Source organism: Danio rerio, chromosome 23 (assembly GCF_052040795.2).
Source record: "Danio rerio strain M-AB ecotype USA chromosome 23, GRCz13ab, whole genome shotgun sequence".
Classification (NCBI taxonomy): Eukaryota; Metazoa; Chordata; class Actinopteri; order Cypriniformes; family Danionidae; genus Danio; species Danio rerio.
Genome location: NC_141043.1, coordinates 4,323,137 through 4,348,302, shown reverse-complemented (window position 1 = coordinate 4,348,302; position 25,166 = coordinate 4,323,137). Strand labels below are relative to the sequence as shown.

Sequence of the window (25,166 nt, the reverse complement as noted above, 5' to 3'; positions counted from 1 at the left end):
GAAATTGATTCATTTGTTGAGTGGTGTGATGAAAACTTTTTAAAAGTAAATACAAAAAAACTAATCTTTGATTCCAAGTGTGTTGTCAAACATTTACCAGTGTTAGTAGATATTCAAGAAATCACTCAGGAACAGTTTTGTGTTTTGGCAAAAGTGTATTTAATTGTACTCTAGATGGCGCTGAACGTTTGTTTTCCCTTTTTACAGTCTGTTTTCCCACATACTTCAAAATTTAGGAGATATATCAGCAGCTGGGGGCGACACAGATGCTCAGTGTTTAACACTGTCGCCTCACACCAAGAAGGTTGGTGGTTTGAGCCTCGGCTGGGCTAGTTTGCAAATAATCTATAATGTATATAAAAATAGTAATCTAACAATCTTAAAGTCAAAATCTTTATTTAAATCAGAATATTACATCAACTGGTTTCAGTTTGTGTCTATTGTCACAGACTATCTTGTAAACCGTTCATTTTAAAACAGCTTATTGTATTTAATTTATGCCAGTTAACATTAGACCAATGTATGATCTTATTAAAATCGTCATTGAATTCATACTGAAAAGATATATTTCAAAATAGTGTAAGAGTGCAATACTGTAGAAATCTGATACACTTAAATATGCATGATTTACATATGAAAGGCAAGTTCATATTTGGATTATACATATATAAAATATATGCCATATATGAAGCATATTGCAGAATATTGCAAAGATGACTGTTTAATATGTACATTTTAATATGTAAATAAGTTTAAATATATATAAATTTAGAGATCATTCGTCCCTTTATTAATCCGGGGTCGCCACAACGGAATGAACCGCCAACTTATCCAGCATATGTTTTACGCAGCGGATGCCCTTCCAGCCACAACCCATCTCTGGACAACATTTACAAACACTCATTCACGCTCATACACTACGGACAACTTAGCCAACCCAATTCGCCTGTACCGCATGTTTTTGGACTGTGAGGGAAACCGGAGCACACGGAGGAAACCCAGCCGAATGCAGGGAGAACATGCAAACACCACACAGGACCTACCTACTGCGCCACAGCATCACTATTGAGATCATATGTTCAAATATCAATCATTCATTAATTTTTTTAGCTTAGTCTCTATTTAGGTCATCACAGTGGAATGAACCACCAACTATTCTAATATATGTTTTACATAGCGAATGCCCTTCCAGCCACAACAAAGTGCTGGGAAATGTTCAAATCACCATATCTCAATATTTATATATGAACACATACAATCATAGCTAAATATTTGAATACATATGTTCGTCTTTGTAATATCCAATGGTTCTGTAAACATTTTGAAATATGTTGCATATTTGACATATTTTATGTATGTGAAATCCAAATATGGGTGACGCAATGGGACAGTAGGTAGTGCTGTCGCCTCACAGCAAGGAGGCTGCTGGTTCGAGCCTCGGCTGGGTCAGTTGGCGTTCCTGTGTGGAGTTTGCACGTTCTCCCTGCATTCGCGTGGATTTCCTCCGGTTGCCCCCACAGTCCAAAGACATGCGGTACAGGTCAATTAGGTAGGCTAAATTGTCCGTAGTGTATGGGTGTGAATGGATGTTTGCAGCTAGAAGGGCATCCGCTGCATAAAAACATATGCTGGATAAGTTGGCGGGTCATTCCACTGTGGCGACCCCAGATTAGTGAAGGGGGTAAGCCGAAAAGAAAATAAATGAATGAATGAAATCCAAACAGGAACTTGTATGTCATATACCAGATTTCTACATGTGATTTCTTGCCTGAAATCTTTACTCCTGTGTCAAACAGAAACAAAAGTGCCACATGCAGAGGAAAATGTAGCACTACAGTGAATTCTTTCTGATGTTTCACACACTGTAACCTCTTTCACTGATTTTATTCAACGTTTAACAAAAATATGTAACATTTATATTAGCAGAATGTCTCTATAATGAGGAAAAACTAAGTGTAATGCCATTTTTCAATGCAGTTACACTTCTCAAGACTTACTGTAGGCATTAATACATGATTTCATATTAAGGCACAGTCATATAACATTCATAGATCATATATAATGTAGATTTGATTATGCTACGTTTTCATAAAAGAGCACTGACTACAGGACGGTTTGCGTAAAGTGTGTGATTTGTCCACGCTCCTTTCAGAAATCAGATAAAGCGCACTGGATGTGGATGTGGCCTGAGGCACGCAGATCAGATCCACAGAGACCAGCAAGATCAGAAATCAACAGATTTTGCAATTAGCTGCTTTTCCAGTGGTGCAATCAACAAATATATGTCTCCTGCAGTGTCCTTACACAATAAAACATGTGTACACACACACACACACATGTACAGTTGAAGTCAGAGTTATTAGCCCCCCTTTGAATTTTTTTTCCCTTTTTTAAATATTTTCCAAATGATGTTTAACAGAGCAAGGAAATTTTCACAGTATGTCTGATAATATTTTTTCTTCTGGAGAAAGTCTTGTTTGTTTTATTTCGGCTAGAATTAAAGCAGTTTTTGATTTTTTTAAAACACCATTTTATGGTCAAAATTATTAGCCCCTTTAAGCAATATTTTTTTCATGATAAACTACAGAACAAACCACTGTTATATAATTACTTGCATAATTACCCTAACCTGCCTAGTTACCCTAATTAACCCAGTTAAGCCTTTAAATGTCACTTTAAGCTGTATAGAAGTGTCTTGAAAAATATCTAGTCAAATATTATTTACTATCATCATGGCAAAGATCAAATAAATCAGTTATTAGAAATGAGTTATTTAAACTATTATGTTTAGAAATGTGCTGAAAAAAAATCTTCTCTCTATTGAACAGAAATCGGGGGAAAAAATAAACAGGGGGGCTAATAATTCTGACTTCAACTGTGTATACATACACATACACTACCAGTCAAACGTTTACAATTTTCACAATCAGTACAATGTTTTAAAAGAAGGCAATTCTGCTCACTAAGGCTGCATTCATTTGATGAAACATACTGTTAAATTGTGAAATATTCTTATGGTTGAACGAGTGGAACGACTACGTCTTGAAACATCACATAAAAAAGCTGAAACCACATGGGGAACTATCTTAAGACTCTTGGGAATCTAGCATTTTAAGTTAAACTCTCATCTTTATTTCTAACCTTTATATTCATGTCACTGGCTTTGTAAATATGTGAGTATTGACCTTATTCTCCGCAGACGAGCGGGCGCTGCCATTTGAATCTTTTTGGCACGAGACTTCCGGTCTCAGTCACTTCCATTCATTTTTAGACATTAAAAACTGCTCGTTACGCTGTTTGATGTTGCAAACTGATATTTCCTTGTTATATTATTCTACTTGGTCTGTATAGTCAGGCAAACATTTGTTTGTAGAGCAAGTAGTTTGACCGTTTTTTGCCGTTTATTATTCCTAGTCATTTCTCCCATAGGCGACTGAAACGGAAGTTCTAAGACAATCGCGAAAACAGGCGCACTTCCGCATTTGAGAATAAGGTCAATATGTTACATATGTTGTGTGTATATATTTATATATATATTTGGTAACAGAGACGATCCCTTCTGTTTTTTCTTTCTTTTTTTTCTGAGGGTGGGGGTGGGATTATTGTCAGTTATTCTGTCTAATTTTTTCTTCTCTTTATTGGTATTTTGTTAAACATCTTATAAATGTTAAATAAGATAGTCTAAATAATTGTGAAATATTATTGCAGTTTTAAATAACTGTTTGTGTATTAAATGTAGTCTCAAATGTAATTTATTAGTGCAATTTAAGGCTGAATTGTTTCATCATTACTTCAGTCTTCAGTGTCAAGTGATCCTTCAGAAATCACTGTAATATGATGATTTGCTCTTCTAATATGATCTGTTTTTATTGAAACAAATTTACTAATAATTGCTTGTGCTGAAATGATTTTTTTTTTCTTGATTTAAAAAATGGATGTTCAAAATAATAGCTTTTATTTGCAATATTTTTCACTTTTCAAATGTATTTTTTTTCACTCTTGATAAATTGTTATGAATAAAATTAAATTCATGTATTTGTACTTTTGTACTGTGTGTGTTCAACTTCCCAAACTGACAACAGCATCAATAGTTATGTTTCTTCTTGAGCAGATCATGACACTAGAATATTTAAAGGATTATGTGACACTGAAAACTAATAATGCTTAATATTCAGCTTTAAAACTGACCTTTTTTCCCCTTTTTACAAAATGTAATTTGAGTGTCTGATGTCTCTAGAGTGTGTTTAAGATTTTAGCTTAAAATACATGACAAATAATGTTTTTTAATTCGTTGAAACCGTCCCTTTAATGCTTTGATCCAAATTGTTTTGGTGACTGTCGCTTTAAATTCAAATGAGATCTAGTCAAATATTATTTAGTCATCATGGCAAAGATAAAATAAATCAGTGATTAGAAATGAATTATTAAAACTATTATGTGTAGAAATGTGTTGAAAAAATCTCTCTAAACAGAAATTGGGAGAAACAAAATAAACAAGCTGTTTAATAATTCAGGGGGGCTAATAATTCCGACTTCAGCTGCACAATATATCACTTAAAACTATTGAAAATGTCAATATTAGCCACTTTTTCTAAATTTTTGAAGGTTAAAAAATGTTAGAAGTAAGATTAAGATCCCATAATGCAATTCAAAAGCATTAATAAATGTGGAAAAATAAAAACACGAATCATACAATATGGAAAACTGCTAATTTCCGTATATTCTTTACAGTGTGTGTTTTACGGATGCAGAATGAGTCCGACCTCTCAGAGCTCTTCTAGTATTTCTGCTTCACAGTTCATGTTTTTGTGTGTGTGTCCAGAAACCTCCATCTGTTCTCAGAGAAAGCCATCCTCTCCAGAGATGTAGGAGAAGCCGGTGAAGGCGTTGGAGCTGCTGGTGGCCAGGCTGGGCGTGGGCTCCGGCGTGCGGCCCACTGAGTGTGGCACCATCTCTCTGGTGAACTCTGGGTCAATGTGCTGGAGGTCTGCCGGGCCTCTCTGGAGAAACAACACACACTTATTATGACACAACCTGCTGTGTTTCAAGAATGAAGTTTTTCTCCAAAGGAGCACACGCGCTTCAAATCTTTAGGAAAATACAGTGCTTTGTAGCCCATATTAAAGCAATATAGTTGTCATATATTGAATGTATATTGATGTCTAAATGCCAGATCTACATTTGAGGGCAAAATTATTTGCCCTTCCATGAAATACTTATTATTTTTTCAAATGTTTATCAAGTGATATTTAATGGAGCAAGGAATTTTTCATAGTATTTCTGATAAATGTTTAACTTCTGGAGAAAGCAACCCAGGCTCATTGTGGAAATGTGGCCCCGCGGACATTTTTGGAGACTGCGAAATACGTCCCAGGAGGTACGTATTTGTGCAGTTTTTGTTTTCGCGAATCCGCGAGAGGCCGCTGTGCCACATTTTTTCGCGTCTCGAATGCCTCTCGGGAGCGCACGCCATTTGCGTCCGCGCTGTTCTCGCGTAAAAAGCCGCCGGAGGCCGCTGTCGAGCGACCGTCTGTCCGACTGACTGAATGACTGAACGATAGACTAGGCGGCTGGTCAATCGGCCGACCCAGCCACCCTCCTCCTCCTCCTTCCCTAAATCCAAGTGACGATTTCCAAAAGCCGTCCAGAAAAAAAAAAGCAAACGCCATCATCCGATTTTGACCTAGTTTTCGGATTTCGCCGCATTCTCGTCCCGTCACGAACTTGTTCGCTTTTATTTTTTTGGATTCTGTTTTTCATCTTACCTGATTTCTGGAGCCGCTCTTCCCTGGACTCGAACCCGGTTGTCACCGTGGTTGGCTCCTCCTCCTCCGGGCCTCCACTCCGCCGACGTAACACTACGAGCTAAGCGGACAAACTGGTTGCAGCGGGAAAGCCCTTCACACGGAGGTGAGCCGTCACAGCCGGCAAGCGATAAGAAGAGGAGTGGCGTCACACTGTCTTATAGCGTTCGCTCGAAAAAACGAAATGCGGCCATACGTACCTCCGGCCACATAAATCATGGTCTCCAGAAACGTCTGCAGGGCTACGTTTTCAGAATGAGCTTGGGTTGGGAGAGAGTCTGATTTGTTTTATTGTGACTAGAATGAAAGCAGTTTTTAATTATCTTGAAATCATTTTAAAGTCAATATTATTAGCCCCTTTAAGCTACATATTTTTCGATAGTCTACAGAACAAACCATAGTTATACAATAACTTGCCTAATTACCCTAACCTGCCTAGTTAACCTAATAACCTAGTTAAGCCTTTTAATTTCACTTTAAGCTGTATAGAAGTGTCTTGAAAAATATCTGGTCAAATATTATTTACTGTCATCATACTTGACGCACAGCACATTGTACCGTTATTTGCAACCTAAGGGGTGACGCCCCTTGTGGAGGGCTTTCCTGCAGCAACCAGTCTGTCCGATTAGCTCATCGTGTACATTAGCATACTTGAAACGCAGAGAGGAGCTGACCGCGCTGATGACAACAACTGGGTTCAAGTCTGGAAGAGAGCGATTCCAGAAATCAGGTGAGACAAAAACAGAATCCAAAAAATAAAACGAACAAGTGAACAGCAGGGTGAGAATGTGGTAACATCCAAAAACGTGGTAAAAATCAGACAAGGGCTTTTCTTTTTCTGGATGGCTTTTGTAAACCGTCGGTTGGGTTTAGGGGAAGTAAGCGGGTGGGCGGGTCAATCGGTAAAATTAGTTGGGTTCAGGGAAGGAGGAGAGTGAGTCGGTCGATTGGCCGGTCGCCCAGTCAATCATTCAGTCGGTCGACAGCGGCCTCTGGTGGATTTACGCGAGAACATCACGGGCGCAAACGGCATTTGCGAGAGGCATTTGAGATGCGAAAAAGAGCACACAGCAGCCTCTCGTGGATTCGCGAAAACAAAAACTGCAAAAATACGTACCTCCCAGGACGTATTTCGCCGTCTCCAGAAATGTCCGCTGGACTACATTTTCAGAATGAGCCTGGGTTGTATAAATTTGTATGGTTATATTATTATTATTATCTCTTAAGCATCTGCACTCCCAAAAAGGTTTTCTAAGCCACAAGTCATATATTACAGAAGTCCCAGAGTGGCTTCTCCTACCACAGCAAACTCTAATTTTTCAGTTTGGCACCAGTTTATCAGGAAGTACACTTTTGTTCTCTTTGACTCATTGGATGTAAACGTTGCTTATTCACTTTTATATGAGATATTCCAGTCTAATTTGCATCTTTGATTGCAAACATAACGAATGGCTGCTTTCCCCCCACCATTCCTCAAAATATCTTGAACAGAAGAAAAGAAACTTGTAAAATCTTCCAACACTTGAGTGTGAGCAAATGATGAGGAAATTGTTTTTGGGTGAACGGTCTCTTTAAAGCCCAGAGGGAGTATGTAAGAGCTCTTACCACATTGGGGTTGTATGGAGGATTGATTCGCTTGTGGTAGAGGTCGTCCCAGTTTATGGGGGCAAAGAACACATGGTTTTTAATCTCCAACTGCAAAAACCACAACAGTTGACACATTAACAGCGATAATGTTGAATTGATAAACAGTTTCACAGTGACAAAAACAAAACACCAAGCGGTCACTCACGAAGTCAGCGATGGCTCCAGTCCGCCGGTGCTGGTCTTTCTGCAGCAGGCCGTACAGCAGCAGACAGGCCGACTCGGACTTTCCCGGCGGCAGATGCAGAGGTTTGTGCAGGATGGCGTCGTACATCTCAGACACGTCCCGGCTGTAGAATGGAGGCTGCTCATCACAGTTGTACAGAAAAAAACATCAGTGTATCTCATTACAGCAGGTCAACTTTTCTCAATCATTTACTCTCCCCATTGTCAGCCGCAATCTTTGTTTTTTGGATTTTTTTTTTTGAGGACATTAGTGCAGTGGACTTCAGTGGTGCTTAGTCAGTTGAACTTTCAATCTGCAGTTTCAATGCAGCTTTAAAAATAACACTATAACTATAGGGCGAGGCAGTGGTGCAGTAGGCAGTGCTGTCGCCTCACAGCAAGAAGGTCGCTGGTTCGAACCTCAGCTCAGTAGGCGCTTCTGTGTGGAGTTTGCATGTTCTCCCTGTCTTCGCGTGGGTTTCCTCCGGGTGCTCCCGTTTCCCCCATAGTCCAAAGACATGCATGTGTGTGTGGATGCTCCCAGAGAGGGATTGCGGCTGGAAGGACATCCGCTGCGTAAAAACTTGCTAGATAAGTTGGCGGTTCATTCCGCTGTGGCGACCCCGGATTAATAAAGGGACTAAGACGACAAGAAAATTAAATGAAATGAACTATAACTATGGACGAATTACCAGTTTGTAAGCATTCGGGATGCGCATGCATTGAGGTTGCAGAAAAAAAACGGGAGAGCAAGCATTTACAGCGAGGGAAGGATATGCGAAGCGGAACAGAGTTTGTTGTTGTAATATACAGTAGTAGTTATATTGATTACATATTATATATATTACTTACATAATGCTTTCAGCGTATTATAACAGCTCGTCACCCAGTGATAAGCACAGTTATTCAGCAAAATGAACGTTAAAGTGAGCAGCGTTCGTCTGACAGGTCCATTTGCGATAGCAGCCCCCCAATGGATATTGGATAAGACGAAATGAAGCATCCAGCCCCAAATATACAACTCTCTCATTGAAACTCCAAGTGATTTTACAAGAGAGAAGTTAAAGGCCTACAAGTCTTTGGATGCCAACAATGTTGTTCTGTGTGGTCATGTGCCAGAAATAATGTTCCATGTAGTGCTAAAAACCGAGATTCTGCCTAGCCATAGACAAGGAAAGAAGACAGAGCTGTACAAGGCCTGGGTAATCATCAACAAGCAAAACAACTGCATTCTGACAGCGAACTGCCCCAGTATGGCAGGTTATGCGAATGTACACTTTAACATTTCATTTTAAGCATTCAGTGTCCGCAGTTTAATTAACCATATTTAACTTATTGCTGAAATTATTACGCCAATCAACAAAGAGTAATGTATATGATTTAGCATAGCGTGAACTTACCTGATATAACATGAGAACTGCAGAGTCGAGCATTTTTAATTAGGTCCTCACTCCATTCAGCTCTTATGATGGCTGTTAGCCTTAGACGTCCGCGGTTGGCATTTAAAGCAGTGTGGTGTACGGTAAACTTAAAGTTTTCTATTTTAGGACTTGCGAATTTGGCATCCTACAGCACACCACGACATGTTTCCTATTGCAACTGGTCTTTTTTTGCAACCGCTATACGCGGTTAACCCGTGTGATGTCATGTGTGACGTAGGTTGGTATTTCCCCTATAGGCTACAGTTGAAGGCTGTGGCTGTGGTTAAAGTATATGAATTTATTTATTTCAGATTTTCATATTGTTTTAGTAGTTAAAACCCGTTACTTAGCATTTTGAAGCTGCAGTTTGTAAGTTCAAACCCTTGAGACAACCAAACCGTCATTTGATTGTGATTGAAGCAATAAAGAAATAAACATCTTGGATTACAAGTGGGGGAGTAAATGATTTGGAAATGTTGATTTTGGAAGTGAACAAATGGGGGGGAATGCTTGAAATTACAGGAGTTTTCCGGGAGAAATAACAATACGGGAGGGTGACGGGAGATTGGTCTTAAATACAGAAGACTCCCAGGAAAAACGAGTGTTGGCAGGTATGCTCACGCATACACTGCACTCTGACTGTGGTGGGCATTTTTCTCTCTGGCTGTTTCTCAATTCCAAGAACGCAGAGAACAGACTTGTGTTTTGTGGAGACCGGTCTTGCCAGGTGTCCTCGGAAGAACGAACTCAGGAGACCGCGAGGGCAGAGAACGCATCCTTTGAGAAATGAGATGCTGCGTTCTTCCTGATGGTCACTTGACCTTCACGTGTTTTAAACGGAAATTATTTAAACATTACAGCCTTCATACAACGATTTATTGTTTCCCCCCTTTTCAAAATATATACTTTGCATAAAACATTATAAATATATGTTGCACAATATAAATAAAACAGATTTTAATACGAATTTCAGCAAACAAACAACCCTTAATGTGTTTATTCCTTTTTTAAGATGTCCATGTTAATGTTTACTTTCACCGTTTCATTTAGGGAAACTCCTGAGGTAAATAATTCATATCTATGAACTTTAATAATAAATCTAGATAAAATGCAGCGCTTCCCACCTCCAGTCGCAATGACTTCTGGGACTTTCAGAGCGAGTTCGGTGCTCAAGTCTGCATCAGTGCGTCCTCGATATCAAGATCACATCCGGGAAGTTTCACGCGTCCTCCGTACTTGCGGTCTTGAGTATTGGAACTGAACTTAGGCAGCTGATGATGACGTTTCACGAGAACACGAGGACGCAAGACCGCTGAAGAACGCATATTGAGAAACAGCCTCTGTCTTGCGCTGAATGCTGTCCACTAATCGCAACAGACTGTCATTGGTCAGATTAGCCTCACGCAAAGGAGGGGTTAGGGAACAAAAGAATCACTGAACGAATCCGATGGGAGTCGCTGGGATAATTTGGTAAAAATACATGCATATTATAAGACCATGAAAGTGCTTTTTGACTTTGCATGCATATCAGCCTGTTGTTGGGGACCCCCAAAACCAAAATATGACCCTTTTTAATGCATAATAGGGGCTCTTTAAGTTTAAGCGAAGGAAGCGAGTGTATAAATGAACAGACTTACTAAGCTGTAAAGCATCTCATGGAGCACAGCGCCGAGACACCACCAGTCCACCGTCCTGTCATACGGCTCTTTCCGCAGGACTTCAGGTGCCAGATACTGAGAATCACACAACACATCTCACATATAAACCAGATTATCTCTCAGCTATACATGCAACACACTGGAAATATGGTATCCTGCTCAAGGGTATAGAATTGGCAGAGTATCTCCAAAAAAAAAAATTTACTACCCCACAGCTCTCTTTATAAGGCTGCATGGAAATTAGGACCAACTTTGCTTATTTTAATACACTCACAAAGAAGTGAGGTACTGGTATAGGCACTGAATCACACATCTGAACTGCTTTCTGTACTTTATTGTACAGCTTTATGAATAGTTGAGTATAGTACATCTAATGGGCAGCATGGTAGCACAGTGGGTAGCACAATCGCCTCACGGCAAGAACGTTGCTGGTTTGAGCCCTAGCTGGGTCAGTTTCTGTGTGGAGTTTGCATGCTCTTCCTGTGTGGGCATGGGTTTCCTCCACTGACCACAACGTGGTGGCGCAGTAGGTAGTGCTGTCGCCTTACAGCAAGAGGGTTTCTGGTTCGAGCCTCAGTTGGCATTTCTGTGAGGAGTTTGCATTCTCCCTCCATTCGCGTGGGTTTCCTCCGGATGCTCTGGTTTCCAAAGTCCAAAGACATGCGGTACAGGTGAAATTTGTAAGCTAAATTGTTTATAGTGTATGAGTGTGTATGGATGTTTCCCAGTGATGGGTTGCAGCTGGAAGGACATCTGCTGCGTAAAACATGTGCTGGATAAGTTGGCGGTTCATTCCACTGTGGTGACCCCGGATTAATAAAGGCACTAAGCTGAAAAGAAAATGAATGAATGAATGTCTTTCCCACCTCTGGAGTGCCGCAGAAGGTGGTTGTGGTTCCTTCCGGCTCTATACCTTCTTTACACAAGCCGAAATCTGTCAACACCACGTGGCCCTGAAAGAGAAGAGAAACACACCATCAAACTCTGTTTGCTAGACCTTATGCGTATACTACAGGAGTCCTCAATAATGTTCTTACCTGGTAGTCTAACAGAATGTTTTCTGGCTTGAGATCTCTAGATGGGAACATGAAGATGTTTGAGTAAGAGTAATGTAGATTATTCACCTTATTCTCCGTGTACGAGAGGGCACTGCTGTTTGAATCTTTTTGTCTCGAGACTTCCAGTCTCATACACTTCCACTTGTTTTTAGACGTTAAAACAGCTCGTTGCGCTGCTTGATGAAGCAAACTGATATGTTCTTATTATATTATTCTATTTTGTCTGTTTAGTCATGCAAACACTTGTTTGTTAAGTGAGAAGATTGACTGTGTTATGCTGTTTATTATTCCTAGTCATTTCTCTCATAGTCAACTGAACCAGAAGTTCTAAAACAATCACAAAAACGAGCGCACTTCCGCATTGAAGAATAAGTCAATAATGTCATATGAAAGAAAATGTCTTCAGAGTACTGACCTGTAAACTATATTGAGAGAGTGAAGGTATCCAATGGCACTGGCCACTTCAGCCGTGTAGAAACGAGCTCTCGGCTCGGAGAAACATCGCTCTCTTTGCAGATGATAAAACAGCTGGAGGGCGACAGGAGAGAAACATTTAGGGCCCTATCATACACCCGGCGCAATGTGGCGCAAGGCGCGGCGCAATACTTGTTTGGTAGTTTCAGCTTGGCGCAAGAGTCGTTTTGAGGCGTTGCGCTACGCTGTTTAATTAGCAAATGCATTAGCGCTCATATGTGCACCCATAGGCGTTCTGCTCTAAAAAGGAAGGCGTTCTGAGGCTGCTGGCTAATTTTTCATGAGACCAAAACAAACCCGGTCTAAACTCCAGCACAGAGTTGCGCCTCGCTTACGCACTGCTTAATACGCACAAGAGAGCAATAGGCAAATATCTTTACATATGAAAAAATGTAAATATTAAGGATATATATAGGATATAATAAGAATAGATATAGGATATAAATATAAAGGATTAAAATATTACAAAAAATATTATTTTCTAGCCTATATAAATATGAAAAATCACTGCTTTTATGTCTTCTTCATCTTAGGAGGCTTTTTCAGTTCATTCATAACAATTTGCTTTTGTATAATGTTATTATTATTAGCAGTATTATTTATTATATCCATATTTATATTTGTTTTATTAAAAACAAGCTTAGATTTGCCCACCTGTCAGGTTTTAGACTATATGGGGCACAGCATGTGTTTTAGGATATAACTCAGTATTTTGACCACACTTTGTTATTATTAATCATTTATTCGTTTGCTGGAAATTAGAACTGAATTTAGAAATAGTTTTGAAATGAATATTTGCGCTTAACAAACGCAATTAATTATTTATAGACTAATTGATGTCTGTGCGGTAAGGTTTCCCTATCCAAGAGAGCAAAAGCGAAAGTGAACTTACTTTACGTCATGTTAATAGCAATGCTCCTATGGCGCGACACAGCTGGCTCTTAAAGGGAATGGGAGATGAGACTCTTGGGAGATGGGGATGGGGAGGGAGATGATTGATTAATTCTCAAAACACACCTATAACTCATTAAGAAAATAAACTCAACCCTTTTAGACCATGCGCCACGGCGCAAAGCGGATTTTCCCATCCTTAAGTTAGCAAAAATGGGTTCTGACACGCCCTGAAAGTGTTTGCGCCCTGCATTTTGCGCTCTGCGCATGGACCATCAAAATAGAGCCCTTAGATGCCATGTTTTACAGTAAATTTAGAACAGCTAAAGTGCATGCGGAGAAGAGTTCCTTAAATGCTCTCATTTGTTAAAAATTCGCTGTAAACAATGGCTTAATGAAGCTTATTGCTTTTATTAAATGGTTATTTATATACAGTTGAAGTTAAAATTATTAGTCCTTCTGTTATTTTTTTCTTTTTTACATCTTTCCCAAACGATGTTTGACAGATCAAGGAAATTTTCACAGTATTTCCTATAATATTTTTTTTTCTACTGTTTTAGTTCAGCTAGAAGAAAATAAGTTTTTCATATAAAAAAAAAAAAAACACTTTAAGGTTTTTTCGATTCACTTTACGCTCAATACTAGTGTATTAAAAAAAGGTGGTCAAATTTAAATATCTAGCAAAGAATAAAGAAATCCGTTATTAGAAATTTGTTATTAAAACTATTATATTTAGAAATATGATGACTTCTTTTCCCGTTAAACAGAGATAGGGGGAAATATATAAAGGGAGGCTAATAATTCAGGAGGGCTAATAATTCTGACTTTAACTTTATGAATTATTCCAAATATATGGGTGATTTTAAAATGTTCTGTATACATTCTGTCTCTCCTAGATGAACCTACAAACTTACGAACAGCTTTGACTCGTAACACAAATTAGATCAAGTAGCTCTAAAGGTTATGTTTGTATATGTATTTCGAGACATTTTATCTTGTAGATATTAACCTAAAGACTCCCATTATACCTGTTTTTGACCGTCTCTGGTTCTGAATCACACATTGAAATTCAATTATATATAAAATATACTGTATATAAAATAAAATAAAAATCTATATTCTGGTCAACTTTGCTGGTTATAAAAAGGCAAAACAATCTGTAAAGCACTGATAGACTTGCTTCAAGTGATGCCATTTCCTCTGGTGGGAAACTCTGGAAGGCTTTGAGGCCTTGTGTCTTTGTCAACTCTTTTACTGAGCTATTTCACTAAACATCATTGGCTGCATCCGGAATCGCATACTTTCATACTATATCAGGGATTCCCAAACTTTTTTATTCTGGGACCCACCTAGGCAAGTAATTCAATCTCAAGACCCACCATAATACTTTAATATGGAAAAATGGGTAAAAAATGTCTCCATTCAAAGCATTCATAAATATATGGTGTGCGGCTTTTGGGATTTTGGGATTTGAAATGCACAAAATGAGGCTCGAAGTGCTTTTTGTGGGATGCTGGCTGTAACTGTGATATTTTTTGTTGTTGAAAAAGATCCTCTTCTTTTTTCAGAAGAAAATATGATCAACCTTTGATCAAACCCCTGGATTATGATCAAGCCCCGTCACATCGCAGTAAACTCCACTGCTAGTGTATAGTCATAAGAAACTAAATAGCTTTTTGATCGACTACTACAAGCTGGAAAAACGTCAGATAAATATGCCAATCCAATTAACGTTATCGCTGAATAGATCTAATATTTACACATTTGCTTGAGGAAGGAATGATGGGGGTAGTTACATTACTATTACTATTTTCCATTACATCTATGCCCTTCCATAACATTAGCTGACGTTAAAACTAACAGATAGCACTAGAGCTATTTATAGCACTATAGCTTTATATAGCACTATAGCTATTTATTGATTAGCAATCTGTCAACGTTGGGATGTAAAGATATGGGACAACAAATAGCTTCAAATGATAGAATACATAGCAAACATTAGAAAATATTGACAATAAAATAAAAGGTTTAGCCTATTAAAATCAATGTCCTATCCAGAAATTCAATAAAGCTATAAAATCTACTTCACTTTTAATTGTATTTGCATATTGATTAAAGTTACTATAGTTATTTAGTGAAGAGCAGCAAATTAATCTCTCATTGTGTTTTGTTTGATAACAGAGGTGTTCATGCAGGGGCGGACTGGGACAAAAATTCAGCCCTGGCACTGTAACCACATCAGCCCACATTACCACACCGACACAGCCCCACCCACGGACACGCACATTCAGTATTTATTTTGGTGTACAGATGGTAAAATAATATGACATTCTTGCCAGATTTTAATCTTGGATTGGGTCGGCCAATCTTGAAATCAGGCGGCCGTCACCGATTGGGCCAAATGCTTAACATTTATTATTATTATTATATTTATTTTTTTATCAACATCATAATAATAAAATAATAATAAAAGCTTCCTGCACGTAAAAACTATTTATTAAAAAAAAAAAAAAAAAAACTGACCGGCCCACATTTAAAAATTGGTCCGGCCCTTCTGGCATTTGCCAGAATTGCCAGATGGCCAGTCCGCCCCTGTGTTCATGTAACAATGCACAGATCTATAATGAAGCATTTGACTACTTTAGTAACTGTTTGTGCTCATTTAAGAGAAAATTAGTAGTGTTTAAAATAAAACATGCAGGACAGAGCAAAAAAAACAACAACAACAAAAAAAAAGAAAAAACGAAAAGAAAAAAAATAAGCACTTTTCCGACGGTCCCTTACTGAGAGCTCCGCTCTGCGCGAGCTCTACCAGCTAAACGCAGATTGCGAGGGCTCAAACGGAGCAGTGGTCGTAATGTCGAGCGAAAAAAAAAGAAAAAAACAGCTGTGAAACATAACCAGCTTTGTGTTTTTGTAGGAAACACACTTTAGATATTTTAGGGTTAGAGGTTTTTGAGTTATTGCCGCCAATCGTACTGGTTTTGATTCACCGCAATATAATTATAGCTGCAGCTATGTGACTTTGCGCGACCCACCTTTGTTCACTGTGCACCCACAGTTTGAAAACCCCTGTACTACGTAATATTCTAAAATCAGTATGCTAGCCGAAAACAGTATGCTAGAAGAACCCAGATAACCTATTACTTCGGGTGAGATTCTGAAGTGCGTATCCCATGCACGCTGTGCTATCCCATGACGCCCCATGAGGAAAATTCATAAATGGGATTGAAGCGACGCAACTCACGAGGGTAGGTCATGTGATCATAACAAGATGAGAAAACTGTAATTTATCAGTGAATGTTGTCTGCACAAGACGTGTTTTTTTCCTCATACCTCTCCACCATTGACATAATCCAGGACAAAATAAAGCTTCTCAGAGGTCTGGAAGGAGTAGTGCAGCCCGACCAGAAACGGGTGTTTGAGACTCTTGAGCAGCACGTTCCTCTCGGCCATTATATTCTTTTGCTGCGGGACACAACGTAGCATTAATAGAGACACACAAGAGAAGACAGATATGAGCTGACACTATTAGGACAGGACGAGGCGACAGTGACGAAACACTTTGCAGCAGATTCAGGAGGAGCTTTCAGTGAGGGAACAATGAATCCTGCCAGCATCTTGCACAGGGCTATCTCAGTGTACGGCTGCACAATATATTGTTTCAGCATCAATATCGCAATGTGCACATTGGCATTACACTTGATTTGTTGAGTCACTCCCATCACCCTCCCGTTGAGTCAAGTTTAACCATAATAGAGTGAGAATATCATGTGTTTTTCAGGCCTGTGACTGTGAGCATTTAATGAGTGTTTTAAGAGGTTCTCGAGAGATCTACCCAGCGACGTTCCAGGGACAGATGAGTCTTCGCTGAGGCCATCTTCCTGCCTAACCACGGCGAATGAAGCTCTGCACAAGACTTTTGGCCAGCGGAGAAATTAAAATGGTCGTGCCCAACTGAGTCTGGTTCCCTCAAGGTTTTTTTTCTTCACTCCCATCAGGTGAAGTTTTTTTTCCCTCTCCGCTGTCGCCACTGCCTCGCATGGTTCAGGATTGGTAGAGCTACGCGTCGATGAATTTGCTCTTCAGTGTTCGAACTCTCAGTAATGATTAAATCACACTGAACTGAGCTAAACTGAACTGAACTGAACTTAAACACTAAAACCTGAACCACACTGTTCCAGTTACTATGACCATTTATGTGAAGCTGCTTTGACACAATCTACATTGTAAAAGCGCTATACAAATAAAGCTGAATTGAATTGAATTGAATCTACCCGAGCTCAAACTCCCCTCTCGCCCTGCAACAGGAGGGAGCCCCGGGCTCGAGGATCTCACGAGCTCAGGGCTCTCTCCCGGGACAGCATGCCTAACCAGCTTATTACCAATCATCAGCAAAGTGTGAACTCTTGAAATATCGTGCAGCCCTACGTTGAAGAATGTTGGAAACATTCAAAAACAATTAAAATGATTAATTCAGCAAGTGATGAACCTGTTTTGAGATAGGAATAACCTGTATTTTTTGTGTATCTGTGATTTTAATTTAATTATATGTCATTATTTTTGAGTGCTGGTTGAGCCAAAGATAATTTTCCATTCAGGTGAACTGTCTCTTTAAAAAAGTGAGTAAACCCACTGTAATTTTTTATACTTATATATTATTATTATATATTAGTACCTAAAGATTTTCAGAGGAACTGTTTTGTACTTTTATTTACTAATATGTACCCTTGTGGTATTAATATTTACCTTTTAGGTACAAATGTGTGCCTTTTGAAAAGGTGCCACCCCAGTGACAGCTCCTGTACCTTTTTTTCTGACAGTGTTCCCTCCAGGAACGAGTTTGGTGATCCCTGGTTTAAGGCGTTCCCATTTCAGTCATTATTATATCGTTTCAATCCTTTTAACATCTGTGCAGTTTTGGAAATTATGTAAATGAAACGAATTAGTTAAACACTTATGACTTTATTCATGTAACCACATACACAAACAAAACATAATAGACTGTCTAATTGTAGGATTAAGTGTAAAAAACTAATTCAGGATCTTAATGTTGACATAGTTTAAATCGTTTTGTAGTAAAATTTAAAAAACAAACAATAATGTCTTACATTAAAATGAATTACTATAGTTAATTTAAAAATAATATAGATATAAACTGATAAACTACTGCATCTTTTACTAAACTGTAGCAGATGGTTTATTTGCTTGATCATTTTAAGCCAACACTCATAGCATATTTGAATAAAGTGAGCTAATCGCTTTTTGCGGTGTAAATATTGCTTGCAGCAACAGCGACTGTAATAAATTAAAAGCCAGCAAATCATGTAACAAAATGCCAGGGTGCAAAGGACAGGGTGAAAGTTTGATTAGATTAGATTCTGTCATTGTCATCATCATTTAATATCTAACACTATCCCAACACCTTTTGCTCAAGCAACCTTTTAATAACATGCTGAAAACGTTAACACAATTAAACCATTTTTTTCATAATGCTTTAATTACTTGTTTCATCCGTAAGTAAATTTCCCATAATGTTCAAAAACAATTAAAAATAGAACAGTACCCAATGGTCGGGTTTTTCCACATTTGACCAAACATTGGGTTAAATCAACCCAGTATTTTGTTTAGAATGAAGGCTAAACTGTGCAGATGCAATATCCTGAAGGACTTTAATGACAAATAAATATACCAAAGTCTTTTATAATCAAAAAAAGAGTGTTTACTTTATCTATATGTACTTATATACAGTATATTAATATGTTAAGATACATGTTATCTGTATTTAAGTAAACCTGTGATTAATTAACTAATGTAAGGTATCTCATCATTTATTCTCCCTCATGTGGTATGTAAACCTTTGAGTTTATTTTTTTTCCATTGAACACAAATATATATATATATATATATATATATATATATATATATATATATATATATATATATATATATATATATATATATATATATATATATATGAGGAAGCTGGAAAACCTGTAACCTTCGACTTCCATAGTAGGAAGATAATTACCATGGAAGTCAATGGTTACAGGTTTCCAGCGTGTCTAACAAAATTTCTTTCTTTTGTGTTTAACAGAAGAAAGAAACACAAATAGGCTTGGAACAAGTGAAGGATAAATAAATTGTAAAATTTGAAATGTTTATTTATTCGGGTGAACTATACCTTTAATATTTCATATTATGTTTGTTATATGTTTAACTCAAACATTACTCGCTTAAGGATTGGTTATTTGAGAAAAACAAGCCAGATAAAACAAATAAACACAAACCTCTTTTTTCTTCAATATAACCTTCTTCTGCAAAACTTTGACGGCGTAGAATTTTCCATCTGCTTTCAGTTTTGCTAAGAGCACCTGCAAACCAATGTGATAGTTCAGATGTTGTGTTGAATTGAATGCCATTTGTTTATTTTGCCCTTATTTTTGGGGTGTCACTTTATTTTTGATGATCCCTTTAGCACATTCTTTTCTTGATAAAAAAAAAAAATTTATCCTCAAAGATCTCTCTTTAAATGTTATATTTTCTACAGAATGCTTTACAATAATATATTTGTGCATATACAGTTGAAGTCAAAAGTATTAGCCCCCCTGTGATTTTTTTTTTTTCTTTTTTAAATATTTCCTAGATGTTTAACAGAGCAAGGAAATTTTCACAGTATGTCTGATAATATTTTTTCTTCTGGAGAAAATCTTATTTGTTTTATTTCGACTAGAATAAAAGCAGTTATTAATTTTTTAAAAAACATTTTAAGGTCAAAATGATTAGCCCCTTTAAGCTGTTTATTTTTTTGATAGTCTACAGAACAAACCATCATTATACAATAACTTTCCTAATTACCCTAACCTGTCTAGTTAACCTAATTAACCTAGTTAAGCCTTTAAATGTCACTTTAAGCTGTATAGAAGTGTCTTGAAAAATATCTAGTCAAATATTATTTACTGTCATCATGGCAAAGATAAAATAAATCAGTTATTAGAGATGAGTTATTAAACTATTATGATTAGAAATGTGTTGAAAAAAATATTCTCTCCGTTTAACAGAAATTGGGGAAAAATAAACGGGGCTAATAATTCAGGGGGACTAATAATTCAGACTTCTGTACATTCAATTAGTCAGTATTAAAGTCGAAACTACTAATCTAACAAAAAATCCTAACAAAAAATAGTAAACCCAAATTAATATATTGTGGGAAAATATTAAAATATTGAAACAGCAAATAGGAAAAAAATAAACATAAAATATAGTTATAATTTTTATTTATTTAATAACTTGAATTTTAATGTACCATCTTTCCATTCCTAAATATTTTAGGTGACCAAAATGTTATTTTGAAGAATATAACTGTTTATTAAAACATATATTCACTGAGAAATGGATAATAACAATCAACATAAGGTCTATTAATGCTGAGCACACATGCAAGGTTTCATCAGAATGAGCAGATATATAATTAAAAGGACGGTTCACCCAATGAAAATTGCATCTTTATTATTTACTCAGGTCTTTATTATTTACTTGTTCCAAACCCGTTTAAGTTTCTTTCCTCTGTTGAACACAAAAGACGACATTTTGAAGAAAGCTGTAAAGCTGTAAACCTTGACGTCCAAACAGTATTTGCTTTTACTATGGAAGAAGTCAATGGCTACAGGTTTTCAGCTTTCATCAAAACATGTCACTTTGTGTTCAATAGATTAAGAAACTCATAAAGGAGTGAGGGTGAGTAAATAGTGTATAAACTTTAATTTTTAGGTGAACTGTCCCTTTAAGCAGACACTCTAATGATAATTAATTGGCATGAGGTTGCAATGTAACATCTGCTCGTGAAAATAAAGTGATACCAATTCCTTCCTCTAAACAATCCCGCTAGAATAACAACAATCTTCCATCAAGGTAACCTTAGCGGACTTCCTTCTGCAGCGTTAATGATTAGTGAAGTCATAAGGCACGCAGTTAATCAGACAGGGGCATCAGACGCGCCTCACCTTCCCAAATGTCCCTTTACCAATCACAGCCAGGAAGTCAAAGTCAGTGGGTTTGGCACTGAAGCACACAAGACAATAAAAGTGAGAAATGACGATAATATTTAGCAGTCACTATATCACAAGTGGCCATCCGTGCACAAAAATCCATCAGTTGCACATACTGTACGAAAGCTTTACAGGGCGCTAATAAAAACAAAACACATCTTACTGAGGGTTGACGGACGCGCCTAGATTGACCTCGTTTGATGTAGACGGTGGGGTCTGTAGGGACATTTAAATCGGTTAAAGGTGTGAATACACACTAGCATAAACGCTGAAGCTGTTAAAATATATATATAGAGAAATAAAAAGCTCTTACTGGATCGTAATAAGCCATCTTGTGTTTCCGTCGTTGACAGTCTCGTCAATTTCTCTCCCAAATGTCGGGTTTAATGTCTCATATGCTGGCGACTCTAGGGAAAAAAACTGGATCTTCAGGTTTTTGTGACACAGCAGACCCATGAAGGACATTTAGTGACAAGTTTACACGGTAAATACAGCTTTGCAATTGTCCTGCAGAGTAGGACTATCAATAAACACCACGCTCCAAAAGGTTATCTCTACTGTTTAGCTTTCAGATACGCTGTTGTTGTTCGCTCGATGAAGTAAAACAGTGAATCATTAGGCTGTTCGTGTCAGCCCAGATATAGCAATTTATATTAAATACTATAGTGTTTTTGAACAATATTATATTGTTTTATAAGTATTCACAACACTAAATGCTAAACTGAGGTAAAGTTGTTTCTATTTTAACAACTTGTGACACGGTTGTTTACAATGCTACGTTGAATGTTCACTCTCAAAAATAAACGTACACGAGCCGTCACTGGGGTGGTATCTTATAAAAGGTATTTGTACTTAAAGGTCCATATTTGTAACGCAAAAGTATATATATATATATATATATATATATATATATATATATATATATATATATATATATATATATATAGTACCTAAAAATTTTCAGAGGAACACTTTTGTACTTTTTATTTACTAATATGTACCCTTGTGGTATTAATATTGACCTTTTAGGTACAAATTTTAGGTACACCCCAGTGACAGCTCCTGTACCTTTATTTCTGACAGTGTTCGGTCAAAAATAGCATGCAAGAATGACTTCAAAACAACATTAGCACTATTTAATTGACTGTGAACAATGTACTTTAATAGTTTTTTGCTAAATATGATTTTCCTATTTAGAATTTGCAAAGAATTTTGTATTTATATTCATATATTTAACCTCCACATACAGGTATGTGGACAGCACATTTTAGCTCTTAAGTGGCTGTTTAAAATACTTTGAATGTTTTATATTTTGTTACAGACACACAGCGTCATCCTGCAACTGTTTTGCAGCATATAAAATGTCCCAAACACTATTTTTAACTGTTCAAAATGGGAAAAAAATTAGTTTTTACTCTCTAATAGTACAAACATGTTTAAAAAAATCCACGTTAAATATGCATTAAAAAACTGTCAGGAAAAAGTGTTTTATGTAAATTCGGACCACGAATCCTCATATATGGACATATTTTTTTTCTAAAAGTACATCGTATCAAAAGATGATGCTTAGGTTTTTATTCTAATTAGTTTCTATTAAGCCTAAACAGCAAAGAGAAATAAAAATGCATGTAAAAAACACCTTGGGCCTTAAGAGGTTTATAAAATATTAATAGAAAGTGTGAATATAATCCAACTCTACCCTTATTAATGCTAAAGCAATACTGTAGTATTATCTAGTGAACTGATAAACACTAATATACTTTACTTGTTTACTACAGCGCATTTCATCAACCCTAAAGCTTTAGAAAACTACAGTAGCACATAGATAATGTGTTTATATTTGTTTGTAGAATTACCACAACAGATTAGTTCAGTTACTTCACTATAGTATTGTTCAAAAAGACCAATGAACACTAAATGTGTAGCAGACATTTTAATTATGACCCCAAATAATAAAAATAATAGTAACATTAAAGATTCTTCCTGTAATTATAAATTGTGCAAACAGCAGATTGGTGTACACAAAAACAAACAGTGTGCACTGCGGTGTGTATTAATACACCACAACTGAATAAACCAGGAGACACAGACGACAACATGCGTTTGGCAGAATCTGTTCACATGTATGGTGAGAATCATCTTACCTGTGTGTGTGTGTGTGTGTGTGTGGAAGATGTTCAGCTCATGGAGTTTTGTGGAAGTGCATCATTTTCTGCTCGCGAAACGTCCCGTCGAGCAGCTGCTTTGGCTGAAGGCCCGAGTGAATGATCAACCCATGTGTGCAGGACACTAGATATGAGAGAGAGAGAGAGAGAGAGAGAGAGAGAGTGTGTGTGTGTGTGTGTGTGTGTGTGTGTGTGTGTGTGTGTCAGAGAGACCTAATGTACGCAGTTTAGCCTCTCAAGTGTGTGTGTTTGTGTGAGAGAAAAAGAAAGTGTGTGTGTTTATGTGAGAGAAAGAGCAAGAGAGTGTGTGAGCCAGAAAGCCTTTCCAATGTGTGTGTGTGTGTGTGTGTCTTTGTTAGTGAGTCAGTGAGACTGTGTGTTTGTATGTGTATGTGTGTGTAGTTGTATAATTGTGTTTGAGTGAGTCTGTATATATGTGTGTGTATGACACTGTGTATATGCATGTTTGTGTGTGTCTGCGTGCAGGTGTGTGTGTGTGTGTGTGTGTGTATGTGTGTGTGTGTGTAAGTGAGTCAGAGACCAAATGCACACAGTTAGCCTCTCAAGTGTGTATGTTTGTCTGTGTGAGAGAGAAATATAGTGTGTTTGTGTGTGTGTGTGTGTGAGAGAGAGAGAGAGAGAGTACTGTATGAGACAATCACACACTCCAATGTGAGTGTGTTTGTGTGTGTGAGCCAGTCAGATGATTGCTTGTGTGTCTTTGTTAGTTTGTCAGTGAGACTGTGTTTGCATGTGTGTGTAATTGTGTGTGTGTGTGTGTGTGTGTGTGTATTTGTATGTTTATATATGTATACATGTTTGTTTGTGTGCTTGCATGTGCCTGCTGGTATGGCTTATAGTGTCTTTCTGTACATATGAGTGCTTGTGTGTGTCTATGTTGGTGAGTCAGTGTTTTTTATGTGTGTGTGTGTGTGTGTGCACCCAGCTTGGCTTTGGAGATCCCAGGTAATGAGTTAAACTGGACAACACTTAAAAAAAAAAAGAAAAAAAAAGAAAAAAAAAGATAATAGGCAAAGCATTGTCCATTTCTCATAGTACAGAGGCAGAGCTGAAGGGTGTGGCTTCAGGGAGAGTCAGTATTTATTGGCTGCATATAAACACAACAGCAGCCTGTGGTGTGTCTTCATTTAGATAACCTGTGTATGCATTTGGCAATACTTGTGAGGGCTGAAATATCATGAAATATCACTTTAAGCAACTTATGAGGACATTTAATAACTTACAAGTGCTCGCAACTTAAAAATACTCAGGAATAGGCCTGGATGTTTATATTTCAGCCTAATGACGCACTGAGGTTTATGTATAAACCGTACAGGATTAGAGTCAGTTCAAACCATTTATTATTAACCAGAAGTTTATATGAGGTTTAATACAGTAAAACTGGGCGTTTCTTAGTGTTACTCGTGGCTAAACTTCTATTAATAGCTTACAGTGATAACTTCTGTAAATAACTGGCAAATTAAATTTGTTTATACCAAAAAAGATATATATATATATATATATATATATATATATATATATAGATCAATATACCAAATAAGCCCCCTTTTGAATTTTTATTCTTTTTTAAATATTTCCAAATGATGTTTAACAGAAGCAGGAAATTTTCACAGTATGTCTGATAATATTTTTTCTTCTGGAGAAAGTCTTATTTGTTTTATTTCGGCAAGAATAAAAGCAGTTTTAAATTTTTTATGAACTATTTTAGGGTCAAAATTATGAGCCCCTAAAAGCATTTTTTCTTGATAGTCTACAGAACAAACCATCATTATACAATAACTTGCCTAATTACCCTAACCTGCCTAGTTAACCTAATT

The 25,166-nt window shown here is 37.2% G+C and overlaps 2 protein-coding genes and 1 long non-coding RNA gene across 8 annotated transcripts in view; 1 reads left to right on the top strand and 2 right to left on the bottom strand.

The window, feature by feature from the left end:
• The window catches only part of raf1a (Raf-1 proto-oncogene, serine/threonine kinase a), a 778,989-nt gene that overhangs the window by 472,721 nt on the left and 281,102 nt on the right, over nt 1-25,166 (bottom strand). The gene's annotated exons all lie outside the window — the stretch shown is intronic.
• On the top strand, nt 147-2,929 carry LOC147831209 (uncharacterized). The gene is made up of 2 exons (XR_015523113.1): nt 147-800; nt 1,679-2,929. It is a non-coding gene; the product is annotated as an uncharacterized LOC147831209 (long non-coding RNA).
• Nucleotides 1,866-23,433, bottom strand: sgk2a (serum/glucocorticoid regulated kinase 2a). 4 transcript variants are annotated; one of them, XM_087306108.1, is made up of 13 exons: nt 23,308-23,433; nt 21,477-21,589; nt 21,327-21,379; nt 21,119-21,176; nt 19,406-19,489; nt 16,452-16,583; nt 12,166-12,278; nt 11,730-11,766; nt 11,559-11,645; nt 10,672-10,767; nt 7,597-7,752; nt 7,410-7,499; nt 1,866-5,000 (listed from the first exon to the last, which is right to left on the bottom strand). In XM_087306108.1, the coding sequence occupies exons 2-13, from the start codon at nt 21,492-21,494 to the stop codon at nt 4,839-4,841; spliced, it is 1,086 nt and encodes a 361-aa protein (XP_087162234.1). In that variant the 5' UTR covers nt 21,495-21,589; nt 23,308-23,433; the 3' UTR covers nt 1,866-4,838.

Bases quoted from the DNA above. Each gene is read 5' to 3' on its own strand.
- sgk2a (XM_087306108.1), bottom strand. The intron at 11,646-11,729 runs GTAAGAACATTA...CTTCTCTTTCAG, and splicing joins ACATTCTGTTAGACTACCAG to GGCCACGTGGTGTTGACAGA. The intron at 7,500-7,596 runs GTGAGTGACCGC...TGGTTTTTGCAG, and splicing joins CTGGAGCCATCGCTGACTTC to TTGGAGATTAAAAACCATGT.